The 15,669-nt window shown below is 41.5% G+C and overlaps 1 protein-coding gene across 1 annotated transcript; it reads right to left on the reverse strand.

The window, feature by feature from the left end:
• Positions 1-2,813: 2,813 nt before the first annotated feature.
• Positions 2,814-4,636, reverse strand: LOC124269191. Its single transcript, XM_046704202.1, has 2 exons — positions 3,550-4,636; positions 2,814-2,952 (listed from the first exon to the last, which is right to left on the reverse strand). Exons 1-2 carry the CDS (start codon positions 3,887-3,889, stop codon positions 2,915-2,917), a joined length of 378 nt encoding a protein of 125 aa, XP_046560158.1. The 5' UTR covers positions 3,890-4,636; the 3' UTR covers positions 2,814-2,914.
• Positions 4,637-15,669: the final 11,033 nt, after the last annotated feature.

Below are 15,669 nucleotides of genomic sequence, written 5' to 3' on the forward strand. Positions count from 1 at the left end.
TTGATAGTTGTAATCGTCAACGTAAAACAATGTGTTGGTGAGTATTTTAGGCATGTGTTTTTTCATACTCCGACTTTCACATCTTTTGCTATGTTATGTTTTTTGTGCTTTTGAAACTAGAGCAGCGTACAACTTGACTTTTATTTTCTTAAAGTCAGTGAGTTGAGTTTCTGACGCTTTTAGTCATATTCCTGCTAGATGTTGCTAGTCTGTATTAATCGAGTCCGATGGGTCAATTCATGATGATCAACACCATGAGCATCGATCTGTGCATTTAGGAATCGATCACACGTGTCAACCTAGTCAGCGAACCTGCTCCAAAACGGTGTAAAGCTCAACTCACTCACTTACAATTTTTAGTTACGTTTGAATCTACTATTTTGTTCAATTACTAACCGTAATCTTGTTACGACTACAGTCCAGATGTCTTCATCGGCTACGACACAGTACACTTCAAGACCCACTACCCTTCCTTCAATACCCACTCCAGCACCCACTACCCTTCCTTCAATACCTACTCCAACACCCACTACCCTTCCTTCAATACCTACTCCATCACTCACTACCCATCCTTCAATACCTACTACGAGCTTGTTAACGCGGTGCGACTGTACATAGACACCAGAGTGCTGAACCAACTTGCTATGACCACCATAAGCCATTACATACGTGAGACATCAGTATAGCAACCATATCTGTATTTATCTGTTTATATTTTCAGCGGACATGGTTACTCCGCTCCTGACGCTGATGGTTGCAGTCATTCTAGTCGGAGTAGGCGTGGCGTCGCGGCGCCATATCCTTGGGTGGGCTCTGAACATCCGTTCACGAATCCGTTCCCGTCAACGCAGACTCAGAAGAAGTCCACACGACAGCTTACCATTGTCGCACAGACCTACTGACGACGTCTCTCCAACCTCATCACGGGACACCTCTCCGTCTCCAACGCCGCAATCTGCTGACCACGTCTCTGTCTCTACGCCTACCGACCCAATCACACCAACCGACTCCATCACGCCTTGATGACCGTATCACATCGACTTGACCAGATCTCACTGACCCCATCAGCCAACTCAGTGTTTGAATCGTATCATTACTTGGTCTCATCACCTTGTTCATGGACCACCTCTGCTGAAGTACAAGTTGAAGAAGTACAAGTCGCAACTAACGTCACCACCGAAGCGGCTGCTGAAGAAGAAGAAACATCAACACCACCACAGTCTGCTGCTCATTTGTGTGATATAATACAGACACTTCGTACGCGAAGACGTGAAGAGAAATATGGTCGGAGATATGCAGATAGTGTGTTTAACTTGCTTGCAGATTTTTGACAGTTACAGTTTGGAACTTGATGACAGTTACAATCTTGACAGTTTGTTAACTCTATGTGACTGCTCGCAGATGACCAGTTTGTAACTTAGTTTGTAACAGTTAGTGTAGTAACTTAATAAAAAATATTGCTCGTGTGTTGTGTAAGTGTGTTTTTTTTTAGACGTCTCCACTGACTCTTACAGGGTAGTACAGTGTATACAGTATTAGTTACAGGGTAGTACAGTGTATACAGTATTAGTCTCCATTCATCGACATCATATAAGATCAACTTCCAACTATATACGTAACATCATCACGGGCATCATCACGTGACTCCTCACCGTCTTCATCACGCCAACTTGACCGAATCACCCCATCACGCCTACCAACTCCATCACGACCACCGACTTCTCCATCACGCCAACTTGACCAAATCACCCCATCACGCCTACCGACTCCATCACGCCCACCGACTCTATCACGCCCACCGTCTCCATCACGCCAAATCACTCCATCACGCCTTGATGTTCGTATCGATGAGCGTATTGACGAGATCTCGCTGACCCTGTCTCCAGCGTCGCAATCTACCGACTACGTCCGACTCCCGACTCCATCACGCCGCATCGCTCCGATCCCACATGATCACCGTATCACACCCTCGCACAGACGACGTCTCTCCGTCACCAACGTCAACTGACTACGTCTCTCCGTCTCCACTCCGCCACCTTGATCCGACTCCATCATGTCACCTTGACCGAATCACACAGACTCAATCACTCTCGTCATCACTTGATCAGATCTCCCTGATCACATTGATCCCATCACACCTCTCTTCGACTCCATCGTATCATTACATGTCCCCATCACCTGCATCAAGCGCCTCTGCTGAAGCACAAGGTGAAGAACACCAAGACGCAACTAACGCCGCCACCGTGCCCGAGTCTGCTGAAGCATCATCCACAACTATCGTCACCACCAAGTCTGCTGAAGTAGCAGCAACACCACCACCGTCTGCTGCTTCTCCTCCGTTGTGTGATGTAATACAGACACTTCGAGTGAGAAGACGTCAAGAGAAATATAGACGGAGGAGAAGCAGCAGATAGTGCGTTGTTGTAACTTGTTGTAACTTGATGCCCCTGTGTCGTCGCAATGACCAGTTTACAAACTTGATGCGACTACAAGTGCGTTGTTGTAACTTGTTGTAACTTGATGCCCCTGTGTCGCAATGACCAGTTTACAAACTTGATGCGACTGTAGTAACTTAATAAAAATGTTTAAAAAATGTTGCTCGTGTGTTGTGTAAGTGTGTTTTTTTAGACGACTCCACAGACTCTTACAGGGTAGTACAGTGTTTACAGTATTAGTCTCCATTCATCAACATCATATAAGATCAACTTCCAACTAGATACACAACGCCATCATGTGTACATTTGGTGTCAACCAAGTCAGTGAACCTGTCCACGTGATCGCGTATTGGTCAACAGACAACAGTAGTGAGTGAGTGAAGTTAATGGGTTGTTTTTATTCAGAATTACACAAGCGGTAGTTGCACACACCCATGTCGTGTACTGTTCGGGCAGTATCGTCTCTGTGGACCTACTGGTTACCAATCTGTAGGTTGTCCGTTGGCAGATGCTGACACTGCAATACGTAGAAATGTAAATATAACATCCACATAAGGAAATACACAATGTGAATTCGTCATCTATGTACTTCAGTCAATATATTTAATTATACTCACTGCAAATACGCTGCCTCACTCCCATTAAGATCTTTCCCAACAAATTGTGGCCACGCCAGTTTAATTCATTCCTAATCCTAGAATCTGATAGAGAGAGTCCAACTCCCCATAATCTGCCGTATGGGGATGCCTCTACTAGCACCTTAGGGTATGTGTTCAGCAACAGAGACTTAAGTTCTTCAGACTGAGTGAATTTGGCATAATTGGCTTTTCCTACCACTTGTGGACTGATCGTATGCCACACGGTGGGATTAAAGTTCTTCACATGTTTACCTAACTGTTTCTGTTCGGATGGAGATGTTGAATTCAAAATACGCTCAGCAATAAATGTATCTCCAAATGTCAAAGCTTTGCAATACATATAATACTGCTCGGAACAGTTAAAGGTTTTCCCATCTACTTCCATCTTTACAAGGTAGTGTTGACTGAAATGACTCTTTCTCGAATAGAAGTACACACAGCGTCAACAGTTCCAATGTTGCTGAATAAAGACTCACAGCGTGAATATGGCGTTGGTCTGTTCACCCGACCTGGTCCTGCATATGGGGTTGGTGGTGCCATCATGCTACCTGGTTGGTTCATGGGAGACGGTGACGTTGGCCGTCCTTGTCCAGTTGGTGGAATTAGAGCCTGCGGTGGGACACTGCTTGTGACGTTGGTGAAGGCCCGTCTTGTGTCCTGCGACGACACACTCGTGAGAGGATCAACTGCTGGTGTAAGTACTATGTTCGGCTCGGGGATAGTAGCCGGCAGGTGCTGCAGCATCTGAAATTCCTCCACTTTAGCGATGTAGTCCTTCGCCAACCCCATGAGCAACTTGAACACCTCGGAGGTCATGGATATTGACTTCTTCACCCCTCTGCTGTTCCAATTAGTTAGGTGTGTATATACAACACCATTAACGCTGTTTACAGAGAGGTAATGTCTCTCTGCAAACTAGTATACAAAATCTTCAGTGAAAATTTACAAGCCCTAGAGGTAAGCTACATGATTATTATGATAAATTGGTTTAAGTGTATTTGGGTTCTGTTTTGCGTTTTGAAACTTAGAATGTATGTTCATGTAATTATGATTGTATTCTGTGTTACTATGTGTGTTTGATTTATTTTACAGAATGAGCCAACCATCCTACATCTGTACTAGCTGTTATGGGTTTCTGCCAGTGGATGCAAATGGGGAAGACAGTTCGGGACTCTTCACATGTGTCTATTGCGGTGTGAAGCTCAAATATGCATATCACAGGTTTCTGACACACACTGGCAAATGTGTCGTCAGGAAGAAACTGAAGACAACACGCGCCTGCACTTGTCGTCACAAGATTTATGATGACTAACTGAAGTCAAACTTGTGCAGAACTGACTTTCTCCTCAAGACATTTTTCCAGCGGATTGTGCCATTTTGTTCCACTGCAAGAACAAGCTTGCTGAACACTCACTGGCAAATGTGTCGTCAGGAAGAAACTGAAGACAACACGCGCCTGCACTTGTCGTCACAAGATTTATGATGACTAACTGAAGTCAAACTTGTGCATGATTGACTTTCTCCACAAGACATTTTTCCAGCGGATTGTGCCATTTTGTTTCACTGCAAGTCCCCCATAATAAGACTGGGTTTTGGTAGTTGGTCATATAGAGTTTGAAGATCAGTCTTCTGAAGGTTTGAAGACGGTGAGATATACAAAGAGCATAATGTAAATACAACGTGTAACGTAACTCGTACTGCAACTGCTTGGAGACAATTTTATTTCCAGGTCCAAAACTTGACCTGGACGCGGCTCGGGCCAACACAAAATAGTGTCACGTCACTACATACGGTGAGCTGGTCAACTCGCCGCCCGACACATGGGGTATGGGGTAGAACAGACTAGGGAAGCAATCGAGAAGATATTGTTCTGGATCCAATGACAGTGGCACGAGCTACAGCCCCAAAATTATAATTATCCTGTTTCCTTGTACGAGAAAATTCAACTTTGCTCTTTTCAAAATTGTTGTGTCACGTTAACAGTAAATCTATTAACCTGGGATGTAGAAATTTCAGATGAAAATTGTACAACAATTTTTGTCACAAAATATGAATGTAAAGAAATTTACCTCGGCTTTCTTCAATTTCAATTTGACCAATTTGGTCCTGTATGCAGAGGTAAGTGAATTTTTATTATATGTTCGATTTGTCACGTAGTTATGTTATAGTTACATAAACGATTGTATTGTTATCTATGCATATACGAGACATGATGTCGCTGAACTTTGTCATTTGTCCCACCACGAGACTGCCAAGAGAGTAATCATCAAGAAGACTAGTACATTTCCATTATGCGTGGAAGACGTCGATGCAGAACAGAAACGTAAGCACGCTGATAAACTCTTATCACTCTGATACTGTTTAGTATTGGCTCAACTCATTCAACCACTCGCTGGTGAATTATGTTTCGGATGTATGTTCGAGACAGAAGGTGAACAAAATCATCCATTCACATCATTTGACAGAAGAGGAACTAGTGCACCAGTATTTTGCAATGGACGAAGAAAAGTGACGTGGAAGATTATTTGTGTCCATTGAACAATGAGTTGAGTTGAGTTGGGGTTTACAATGTGTGTCTGAATTAAATGTAAGAAAAACATACTTTTTGATTTTATATATTTGCAGTTTATTAATGTTATGATTTCACTAGAAGATTACATTTATCTTTTCACTTGAAGAACGTTGAAAGGTCAATCGAAGAGACTTGTACACTATACGTAAAACAACAAATTTATTATCATAGACAATAAAGTAATATCCTATGAATTTTGAGTCATTTTGATTTGAGTTTCAACATAAACAGCGATTAAAGCTGCAACACTAATCTCGAAACACGCAGTGAAGATATTGTTAGCATTTTATCATGATAATGCTTCTATCTTTCTTACAACCGCTCATAAATTCTGTATTATCTACTGTAAGGATTTATAAAATGCACTCAACTTAGTCTGACATTTACGACTAAGTGCTATTTAGAGGTTATTGAAAAAAAATGTGTTGTTTTATAACTAACAATTTTGCAGCGAATCGCATTCGGGAACGCAAACTGCCGGGGACGTTCATGGGGGTGGGCGAGCGATTGTTGTGAACAAGCAAATCTGCGCTGGTAAGGCTTACATGTCTATCAACACTGCTTTAAAGATATTTTATGCACGCTTGTGTTAATTTTTATTGTGTTTTGCTGTGTCAACTAGATGACGTTTCCTCGGAAAATAAATGACATCAGGAAAGTATTCATTTGATATCTTATGGCATACACAGCAGCAACAGGGGAAACATATTTACGTGCAATCGACTCTAAACAATTTTAAAATTACAGTTGATCGATTTCTACGGAAAGTTGCTTATTACCTCCTGATTTGTTTTCTGTGTTCATTCATAGTTTCTTTATTAATTTCTCATTTTCTGTTAAAGTTCCAGCTCACAGCATCCCCAAATCAATGACAGTAAAGGCTTCTTATGATTCTAGTATTAATCTCTCTGCTACTGCCAACACTAAATTCAAAATTATAATTACTACCACAGTTGCAATAGCTACTTCTACCGCTGCTACTACCCCTACGACCGAAGCTACTTTTTCCGCTACTAATACCACCGCTACTTCTCATAGCATCTCTAAATGTGAAAACAAAAACCAAAAAACACTGGCTGTGTTTAGACGTGTGTTGTGTACGCGAGTTCCCGGCGAGGGGTTGAACAGAGGTTTCCGACTCGAGGAGAAATACCAGTGTTCCTATCAAGAGAAACGCCAAGAATGGAGCTATCATTATTACAAGCTTCGAGTCTTAGCCGACAGCATTTACACTGTCCCTCGACTTAGAACTCAGTTGTGTGGCCTTCCTTTTATAAGAGAATTTCAAACACAGTTTATATAAAACCGAGAAATTCCAGAGCTTTTGGAAATTAGCTCTGGAAATGTTAGGATTAAAGTGTGCTCTCAACTATAGTCGAACACGATGCTGAAGAACAATCTACAAAATTATTAAGGTAAGTTGATCTTGATTAATATTGGAAACCTTTCATTTTTCATACATAATGTACAAATTGTACATTGCAATGCATTCGTGTAAAAAGGTATCATGTTACTCTTATATGAATTATCTAGACGTATCATATCTGCATGATAACATTATCCATGAGGCCAAGTCTGCAGGTTGACAGTTGACTCATTGTGTCGTTACTAGGATAAAGGTTATGCTAGGATCAGATTGCCGCATTGTATGGCTAATTTCTTGTCACCAAATATTTTCATTTATTATGTTGAAATGTCAGCGCGCAGTCTTTAAATATAAACATAACAAATTTATTTTCAGTTGAAAATACAGCTGTTACGGAGGAAGATGTGCTGTTTGAAATTCGCGTTTAGTTAATATGATACATTTGTGTAACATTCTGGATTGGTTTGTTAAATTCACGTGTACACACACGTGCGATGAATCAAAGGCAGACTACATGTAGTGACTTCCGCCTTTGACCTTTTGCTCGTGTCACGAGTTTTCATAGTATCATAGCTGTCTGAAAATTTCTCAGTGCTCTTAAAAGAAATGAGCGACAACGTCATGCAGTTTGCCGATCGCCGTTACATGTCGTTTAACTATTTCCATGGTGTAGTGCATGTACACCTATCTAACTGGAACTCAAGAGGAGCGAAAAAGACCATCTCAATGAGAAGCGACATTTTTAGGCTTTTGATGAGCAGCTCAAGAGAAATTATGGAAAGGTTAACGGAATTATTGCTGCCTGATATCCCACTGCCAGAGACGCCATCGACAACACCTACGACTCTGGTGCCAGCAACAGCGTCGTCGACGGCTCTACCGGGTACATCGACACCTCCAACGACTCAAGCGAACGCAACCCTACAGACTGCAACGCTCCAGACACCAACTACACCGTCGCCTTCCTATGATGAGAGACACATGTTGACATCGGCGCCACACAACAGGAGCAGACCAACACTGTATTCACGTGGTCTTTAGTTTTCATATACGAATATGTCATGTTGGTTGATATTTTATCAGTAACATAAATTCTGTATAACAAGCATTATCACTAAGGTGACATAATCCCCCGCCGCAAATTATCAAATCAAACTTATAAAGTAATGAAAGTTTAAGATGAAGTTAAATGTCAACAAAAACATGACCAGTCAACCTCTTGATATCTTGCTGTTTAGTTGTTCAAACACACATATTTTCAACACTGACTTTGACCTTGACATGAATGTCAGTGTATGAAATATGCAAAACTAATACTAAAGAAATTGCTTATTGAAAAACATTCAAGGGAGGTCTTGAAAGTCTATGAAGAAAATCCAGTGAACCGTTCTTAAAATATTTTGCTGACAATTCAGGTTTACATGCTGAAATCTTCAAAGTGTCATCGTGACCCTAAATATTATGTGAAGATCACCAAAGGTGACTGGGCCCTGGGCCTAGATGAAGCTTGGTGACAAATATGAAGAAAATCCACGGAATGTTTTTGCAATATCTTGATGACCATCTTAACATGCTGAAATCTTCAAAGTGTCTGAGACCTTGAAAATTGAGTGAAGGTCACCAATGAGGTATCGCGCTGACAAGCATAACATGTAGGTTCGTATGCTGAACTCTTCATAGTGTATATGACCTTGAAAATTAAGTGAAGGTCACCAAAATTCTGTGCCTTCCCTAGATATAGCTCGGGGTTAAATATGAAGAAAATCCAGGAAACAGTTCTTGAGATAGCTTAACATGCCGAAATCTTCAAAGTGTCGCCATGACCTTGAAAATTACGTGAAGGTCATTAAAATCCACTGGGCCCTGCGCCTTCCCTAGATAAAACTTGGTACTGTATATGAAGAAAATCTAGTGAATGGTTCTTGAGATAGCTTAACGTGCAGGTGAAACGTTAAAGTCCTCTTGTGAGCTTGAAACGAAGGTCAATGTCACTAAACCTGACTGCCACCTTCCTTCTACTGTGATGAACCTAGGTACCAAATATGAAAAGAATCCAATCAAAAATCTTTATCTTAAGATATTCCAATTGGAACGTACGGACGGAGCCTAATACTAAATCGGCGGGGGGTAATAATAATAAGTGCATTTATAGTGCGCTAGCCTCCATTCACTAGGTGAATGTAAAGCTTTTTAAACAGGTAGGTCTTTAAAGCCCTTTTGAAAATGCGGAGATTGTCAATTCTTTTCAAGTCACAAGGCAGTTTATTCCACAGTGTTGCTGCGTTGAAGGAAAAGGATCTTTTCCCAAACCATCTAAGCTTTGCCTTTGGCACACAGAGGAGACAAAGGTCTGCAGATCGTAATTGTCGTGGTGGTTCATAGTGTTTTGTGAGTTCTGACAGTTAGGCAGGAGCAGAATGGTGATAGCATTGATAAGCTGAGGACAGTCAGTAACGTGTCAGGTCAGCACATTACGGTGACAATGTCCCAGGTCAGCACATTATGGTAACAATGTCCCAGGTCAGCACATTATGGTAACAATGTGCCAGGTTATTCACCCAGACTGAAGTCTTTCACAGGACACAGTCAACAGCCAGCTAACTGGCTTGGTGGCGGGCGGATTTAGGTCATGACGACTCAACACACGAGTCGCGCTACTAAATGATCGCCGCCATCTTACCTGGTGATATACACAAATAACTCCCTCCCCGCCACGTAGACCAGTCCATACGATACATTACAGTCGTGCACGATGCAATACAGGCGTGTTATGTCATGGGAATACACCCAAATTTAGAAGATATACAACATGGCTGCCTGTTTGTCGAGTACTTACAGGCGAATAAAAAAAGACCAGTCACGGGTGTGAGGCAGAGCGACTGTTTATAGTGAGCCGTGAACAGCAGAGAACGTGTCGGGAAAACGATGAGCATTTGTACACACTCTGTCATGTCTCCCTCAAATGTCAGGACAAATGACGAGAAACGCCTTAACAGGTTGACACAGGCGACAATACACCACCAGCACACTGGCTTGATAGCGGGGACATTTAGGTCACGACTCAACACACGAGCCGTGCTACTAAATGAACGCCGCCATCTTACCTGGTGATATACACAGATAACTCCCTCCCCACCACGTAGCCCAGTCCATACCACACATTACTCGTGTATGACATATTACAGTCGTGTACGGGTACATTACAGTCATGTACGATACAGTACAGTCGTGTTATACCATGCAAATACTCACTGCAAGTCTAGATATGAGAATATGGCTGCCCGTTTGACCAGTAACTACAAGCACGGGTGTGGGCGGATTGAGCCGTGAACAGTACACAACTTGACGAAAAAGTAATGAGCATTCCGTGGTTGCTGGTACGGTACCTGTTGAGTGTACCAGCCATGACACTCATACATGATCGCATACAAGCAAGTCACCAGTCCCACCACACTAGGCCCAACCGTCCTCCCCGACGCTCGCCTCACACTGACGAGGTAAACAAGTTACTATTGACAGTGCAGTCTCCGATCACGTGACGTACATAATTCGCTGTGTCATACCTGGATCAAAGTAAGGCCAGAAATGCATGGAAAATGCTTTTTGGCTTAATACAATATGTTGAATTTGACAAGATAAAAGCACATATATGATACATGTACGACTCTACCTAGTTGGATATTAAAGCTCAGATGAAAAAATGCACTTGGGGGGTGACTTCACAGGAGGAAATTTTGACGTTTTAACAACATTCGTAAATATTTTAAGCACAAACTGTAGTTCTGAAATCCAGACTATAATTATTCATATAGCCTCAACTAATTAAATTACATAAATGATTGTAAAAGGTTTTGTTTTTTGGTTTTTCAACATCTATGTTAAAAAGATGGAACACTTGTAGTTGTTATATTCAATTGAGTGAGTTCAGTTTTACGCCGCTTTTAACAATATTCCAGCTATATCACGGCGGGGGACACCAGAAATGGGCTCCACACATTGTACCGATGTTATATTCAAATTAATTACGTAAAAAGGTCTTAATTTCAAATCGCACAGATAATCTTGTTCAACCATAGAAGTTTCACTTCGTGTATGAGCATTGAACTGGCAACATGTGACTTGATATCTCTGCAGAACAATTAATTTCAAATTTATGCCAGTATTTTATGCTGGAGAAACAAAGGGGGACACCTCTCGTTAGCTGTGACAGTGTTTACTCATAGGCGGGTCAAGCGGGGGGTGCTGAAAGTTTGTTAAATGACCATTGAAACTCGGGTGAAATTGAAGTGTGCACCCCTCCTTTTCTCAATAGTGTGCACCCCCACTTTCTCAAAAAGTTGTATCCGCCCCTGTTACTATAGAATGTGTAAAGCCCTTAATTTGACATATACGATTGAGTTAAGTTGGGCTACGTCACATCGGCATTATTCCAGCCATGTAGTGACGAGATCAAGTTTGACATAGTCAGGTTTACAAAGTTGTAAACAAATCAGTTACCTGAGGGGTCGTGTCAAAATCAAAACCTGGTAGGAAACAAACTGGATAGCTTTGATACGGGTGTTATAAGTCGTGCAGTTTATAAAGTATATGAACGCAAAATCCCCACGACGTGTGCTAAAATACAAGATGAGATCAAAGATACAACAAATGTCCTGTGTTAATTCCGCTATCAGAGTCCTCCACCAGTAGTGATACTGACACTTGATATTTTGAGACGGTCCCCGACATGTACTGCTCGTGCGTTACATAACGCGGTCACCCTGTCTGCCTGCCAGGTGGGTCACAGTATAGTTTGTTTCTTAGAAAAAATTCCATGGTAGAAACACTTCTAAGTTTTTCGATATTTTACGAGTAATCATTATGATTAGGGAATGGTACATTATGATTACTCATATGCCATATTAGGTCGAGGTGGTATGAATGATTATATATGAGTTTTCAATCTGAAATATCAACCATTATCAAATAATTGTCAAAAGCATTTTCCAAGCATTTTTGACCTTACCTTACTTAAAATGTGAATGATCCCCCCTACAACTTATGTACAAAGTAACACCCACCCACCCACACACACACCCTCACACAGGCGTTTTGTACAAAATCAACTCCCGTCCTTCCCATAGTTAGAACGTTTATAAACCACTATATGGCTGGAATAATGTCGATGTGACGTAAAGTCCAACTCAACCTCAACCTCACAGTTTTATGGAGTCCATATATATTGTCCCGTACAAATTTGCTGACCACCTAGTACGGTGTCCTCCCATTTGTGAGAACTCCCAATTGTGAGACACATTAACTAATGGTTCAGTGCACGTAGGTGGTGTTACCACATCCCTACAATGAAGGTGGGGTCAGCCCAGTTGTTGAAGAGTACCCACAGGAGGCATGGTTCATTGATTAGTTGATTAATGAAATTGATTATCAAAGATTATATTTACACAGAAGAAATAGTTCATTAAATATGTTATTTATTCAGGTTAATCCATTCTATCAGGCAGGGGAGTATGGTGTGTTTTCTTTGTTAAATACCTACTCCACTGTCTCATAACTGGGACTCTCACAATTGGGAGTTCTCACAAATGGGAGTAGACCCCTAGTACATGTGTTCCTAATTGATTCCCCCCCCCCCCTCCCCGTCTAACTCCCCAGAACAAAAAGGTTGCACCCCAACCCACCTTTCTATATAATCATCAAAATAACTCGGGGGCGGTGAGGTAGCGTAGTGGTTAAAGCAATATTCCAGCAATATTCCAGCAATATCACGGCGGGCGACACCAGAAATGGGTTTCACACATCGTACCCATGTAGGGAAACGAACCCAGGCCTTCGGCGTGACGAGCGAACGCTCTACCGCCAGGCTACCCTACCGCCCTAAATATAAAATGAATTATATGATGTTAATGGAATTGGATTTTTGTTTATAGTTTAATAATTATGCAAATATATGTAAAGATAGAGAAGCCTGTTTCTAAATCCCACGTTTGCATTGTTATGAAACTATACAGTGAGTAGTTGCTTCAAAATAGCAACAGAAAAAAATGTCAGTTATTTTTTTAATGATGGTTATACTGATATCCATTCTGGATGGGTATGTAAGTATAATAATTCAAGTTTGTTTTGTGGATTTAAAACATCTGTGTGCGAAATAGTTTTAGAATTATGCTAGCCAGTAGGGCTAGCTATGCCTGAAAGTTACTAGCCCACAAAATAACCCACTAGCCCGAAATTTGAATGTAGAAACCAAGCAAACGATTAAAAAATAGATGAGAACAAAATGTTGTCGGCATGACACGGGTTTCGATATTAAACACTTTATCATAATCCTGCATGACTTATAAGTGTATTGTAACTTAACAAGTCGGAGAGAGTAATGTATTTGCAAAATGACCCATTGAAATTCATTATAGTACTGTCGGAAATAGAAAAAAAACTGTTTTTAGGCTGTTACTGTGTATCCCTAAAATTGACACAATTGCAAATAGCATATGTCGAAATAGCCCACTTCGGCCTAACTGGGCGTTTAGTGGGATGCATAATACGATATCCAGAAAAGCATGTTTACTCGTAAAATCGGGAAAAACGTAGAAAAAATACGAATAGCTGCTGAAAACAATAGATCAGACTATAGATGGCAATTAGGTCGCTCAGCCAGGTATGACGACAGACCGTCGACTCACCTGGCATGAAATGCACGTGCTGTCCACAGGCAGAAGGGGTCATCTCAAATATATTGTGCTTTTTCATGTGTGTTGACTATGTCTCATCTACTGATTAACATCTTACGTGTCTTTCTTTCATAAAGTTTATGTTGAGATATGTAAGAGTATGATACCCGAAAACCATAGAAACGCATCGTAGTATATACGTAGCATGAGGATCCGAAGATCGACAGGACTGGATATTATTTGTAAATTGTTATGACGTGCCGTTTAGCTCCCCAGTATAATTGCCCTAACGGATTATCTTATCTTAGCTGATATCTCTATCCCCAAGCCCGACCCCAGGTTTTGCTTTTGAGGCGACCCCTCCTGTCTGTTTATTTTTATAGTGACAGTGAGACTGCATGGTAGCTACATCCTTAATAGTTTCGACATAAAAGTTATTATTTTCTACGTCAGCTATCGTTTATAATGAATCTACGTCTGATGTTAAATTGGGCATTTAAAAAGTGTCCTTTGTAATACAATATCGTCGCACACTAATTTGCATAAAGCCATGGTCTGTTCCAAATAAGTCTTTTTGGACTTAAAAAAAAACGCATTGCTCATTTCTGCACTAATTTCCCCTCAGTAAAGTCCTTTTTCTCTGTTTCCTATCTCTCTACCACCGAGACTGTAGTTAGGCCGAACTTAGTTTAACAGATATTTCACACTTTCACATATCAACTACATAAATTGTAGAGATAAATGAGAAAATACAGTTTTTTTCTATGTCCGACAGTACTATAGTCAGTCGGGCCAGTGACTATGGAGATTTACTGACCCGACTGGATTTTTACTAGCCATGGGCTAACGGACCAGTGGCTATTTCGTACACTGTGTACAAAGCCCCTGAAGGGACATTCAACGGAAATTATGATAATCACGTAGTAACGACTATAAAAACTTGAAATATTGTCCTTGCATTTTATACATCACCATAGCTAGTCCATAGTACCACGCACTAACCAAAGCGGAGCAGAGCACAGGCCATCGTGTCTTTGCGAAGATTAAAGATTAAGAAAAATATTTTTTTTGAGAATGATGACCCCCGACTCGAAATGCTTCACAGTACGAATACACTATGACAAGGCCGGACACTTCGGTGTACCCCACCCGCCTGCTTTGTTCGATCCCCGGGTCGCGTCATACCAAAAGACGTTAAATGTGGTACTTGTTGGTCCCTGTCTGGCGCTAAGCATTAATGGGTACGACAAGGACTGGTCGGCTCGGAGTCAGTATAATGTGTCTGAGTGGGGATTCATGCTTCACTGCGGCATGGTATCTCAGTGGGCTAGCACTATAAAACCAGCTTAAGTCTGGGCTAGTACAAGCAGCCCCACATCCACTTACACAAACATGCACGTCGTCATATGAGCGTCATACTCCTCTACTCCACTCAACTCAACACCATTCCGCTCCACTCATTCACTCACTAGCTCTGCTGCCCTCCACTCCACTCACTCACTCTGCTCTAATACCCGTCAAGGTTCGGGGTTAAAATGTGCCTTCAGCAACCCATGCTTGTCGTAAGAAGTGACTAAACGGGATCGGGTGGTCAGGCTCGCTGACTTGGTTGACTTTGTCGTCGGTTCCCAGTTGCGCAGATCGATGCGCATGCTGTTGATCAATGGATTGTCTGGTCCAGACTCGATTATTTACAGACCGCAGCCATATAGCTGGAATATTGCTGAGTGCGGCGTTAAACATCAAACAAACAAACTGCCTTGTTTGAGTGGCATTTTAGAAGTTGAGACGTACAAGAGAGAATTTTTTTTTTGTATTTTGTGTATGGATAGCAACTTCTTTATTTCGTGAGTGCGACGTTTTGATACAGATTCATGTACCGATGAACAAGAATCTGTATCGAAACGTCGCACTCACGAAATAAAGAAGTTGTTATCCATAAAAAAATTTTTTTAAATGTTCTATATTGAACAAACTGCCGCCCCGGACT

The sequence above is a fragment of the Haliotis rubra genome, unplaced genomic scaffold (assembly GCF_003918875.1).
Source record: "Haliotis rubra isolate DU_JTF1 unplaced genomic scaffold, ASM391887v1 Scf1429, whole genome shotgun sequence".
In the NCBI taxonomy this organism is placed as follows: domain Eukaryota; kingdom Metazoa; phylum Mollusca; class Gastropoda; order Lepetellida; family Haliotidae; genus Haliotis; species Haliotis rubra.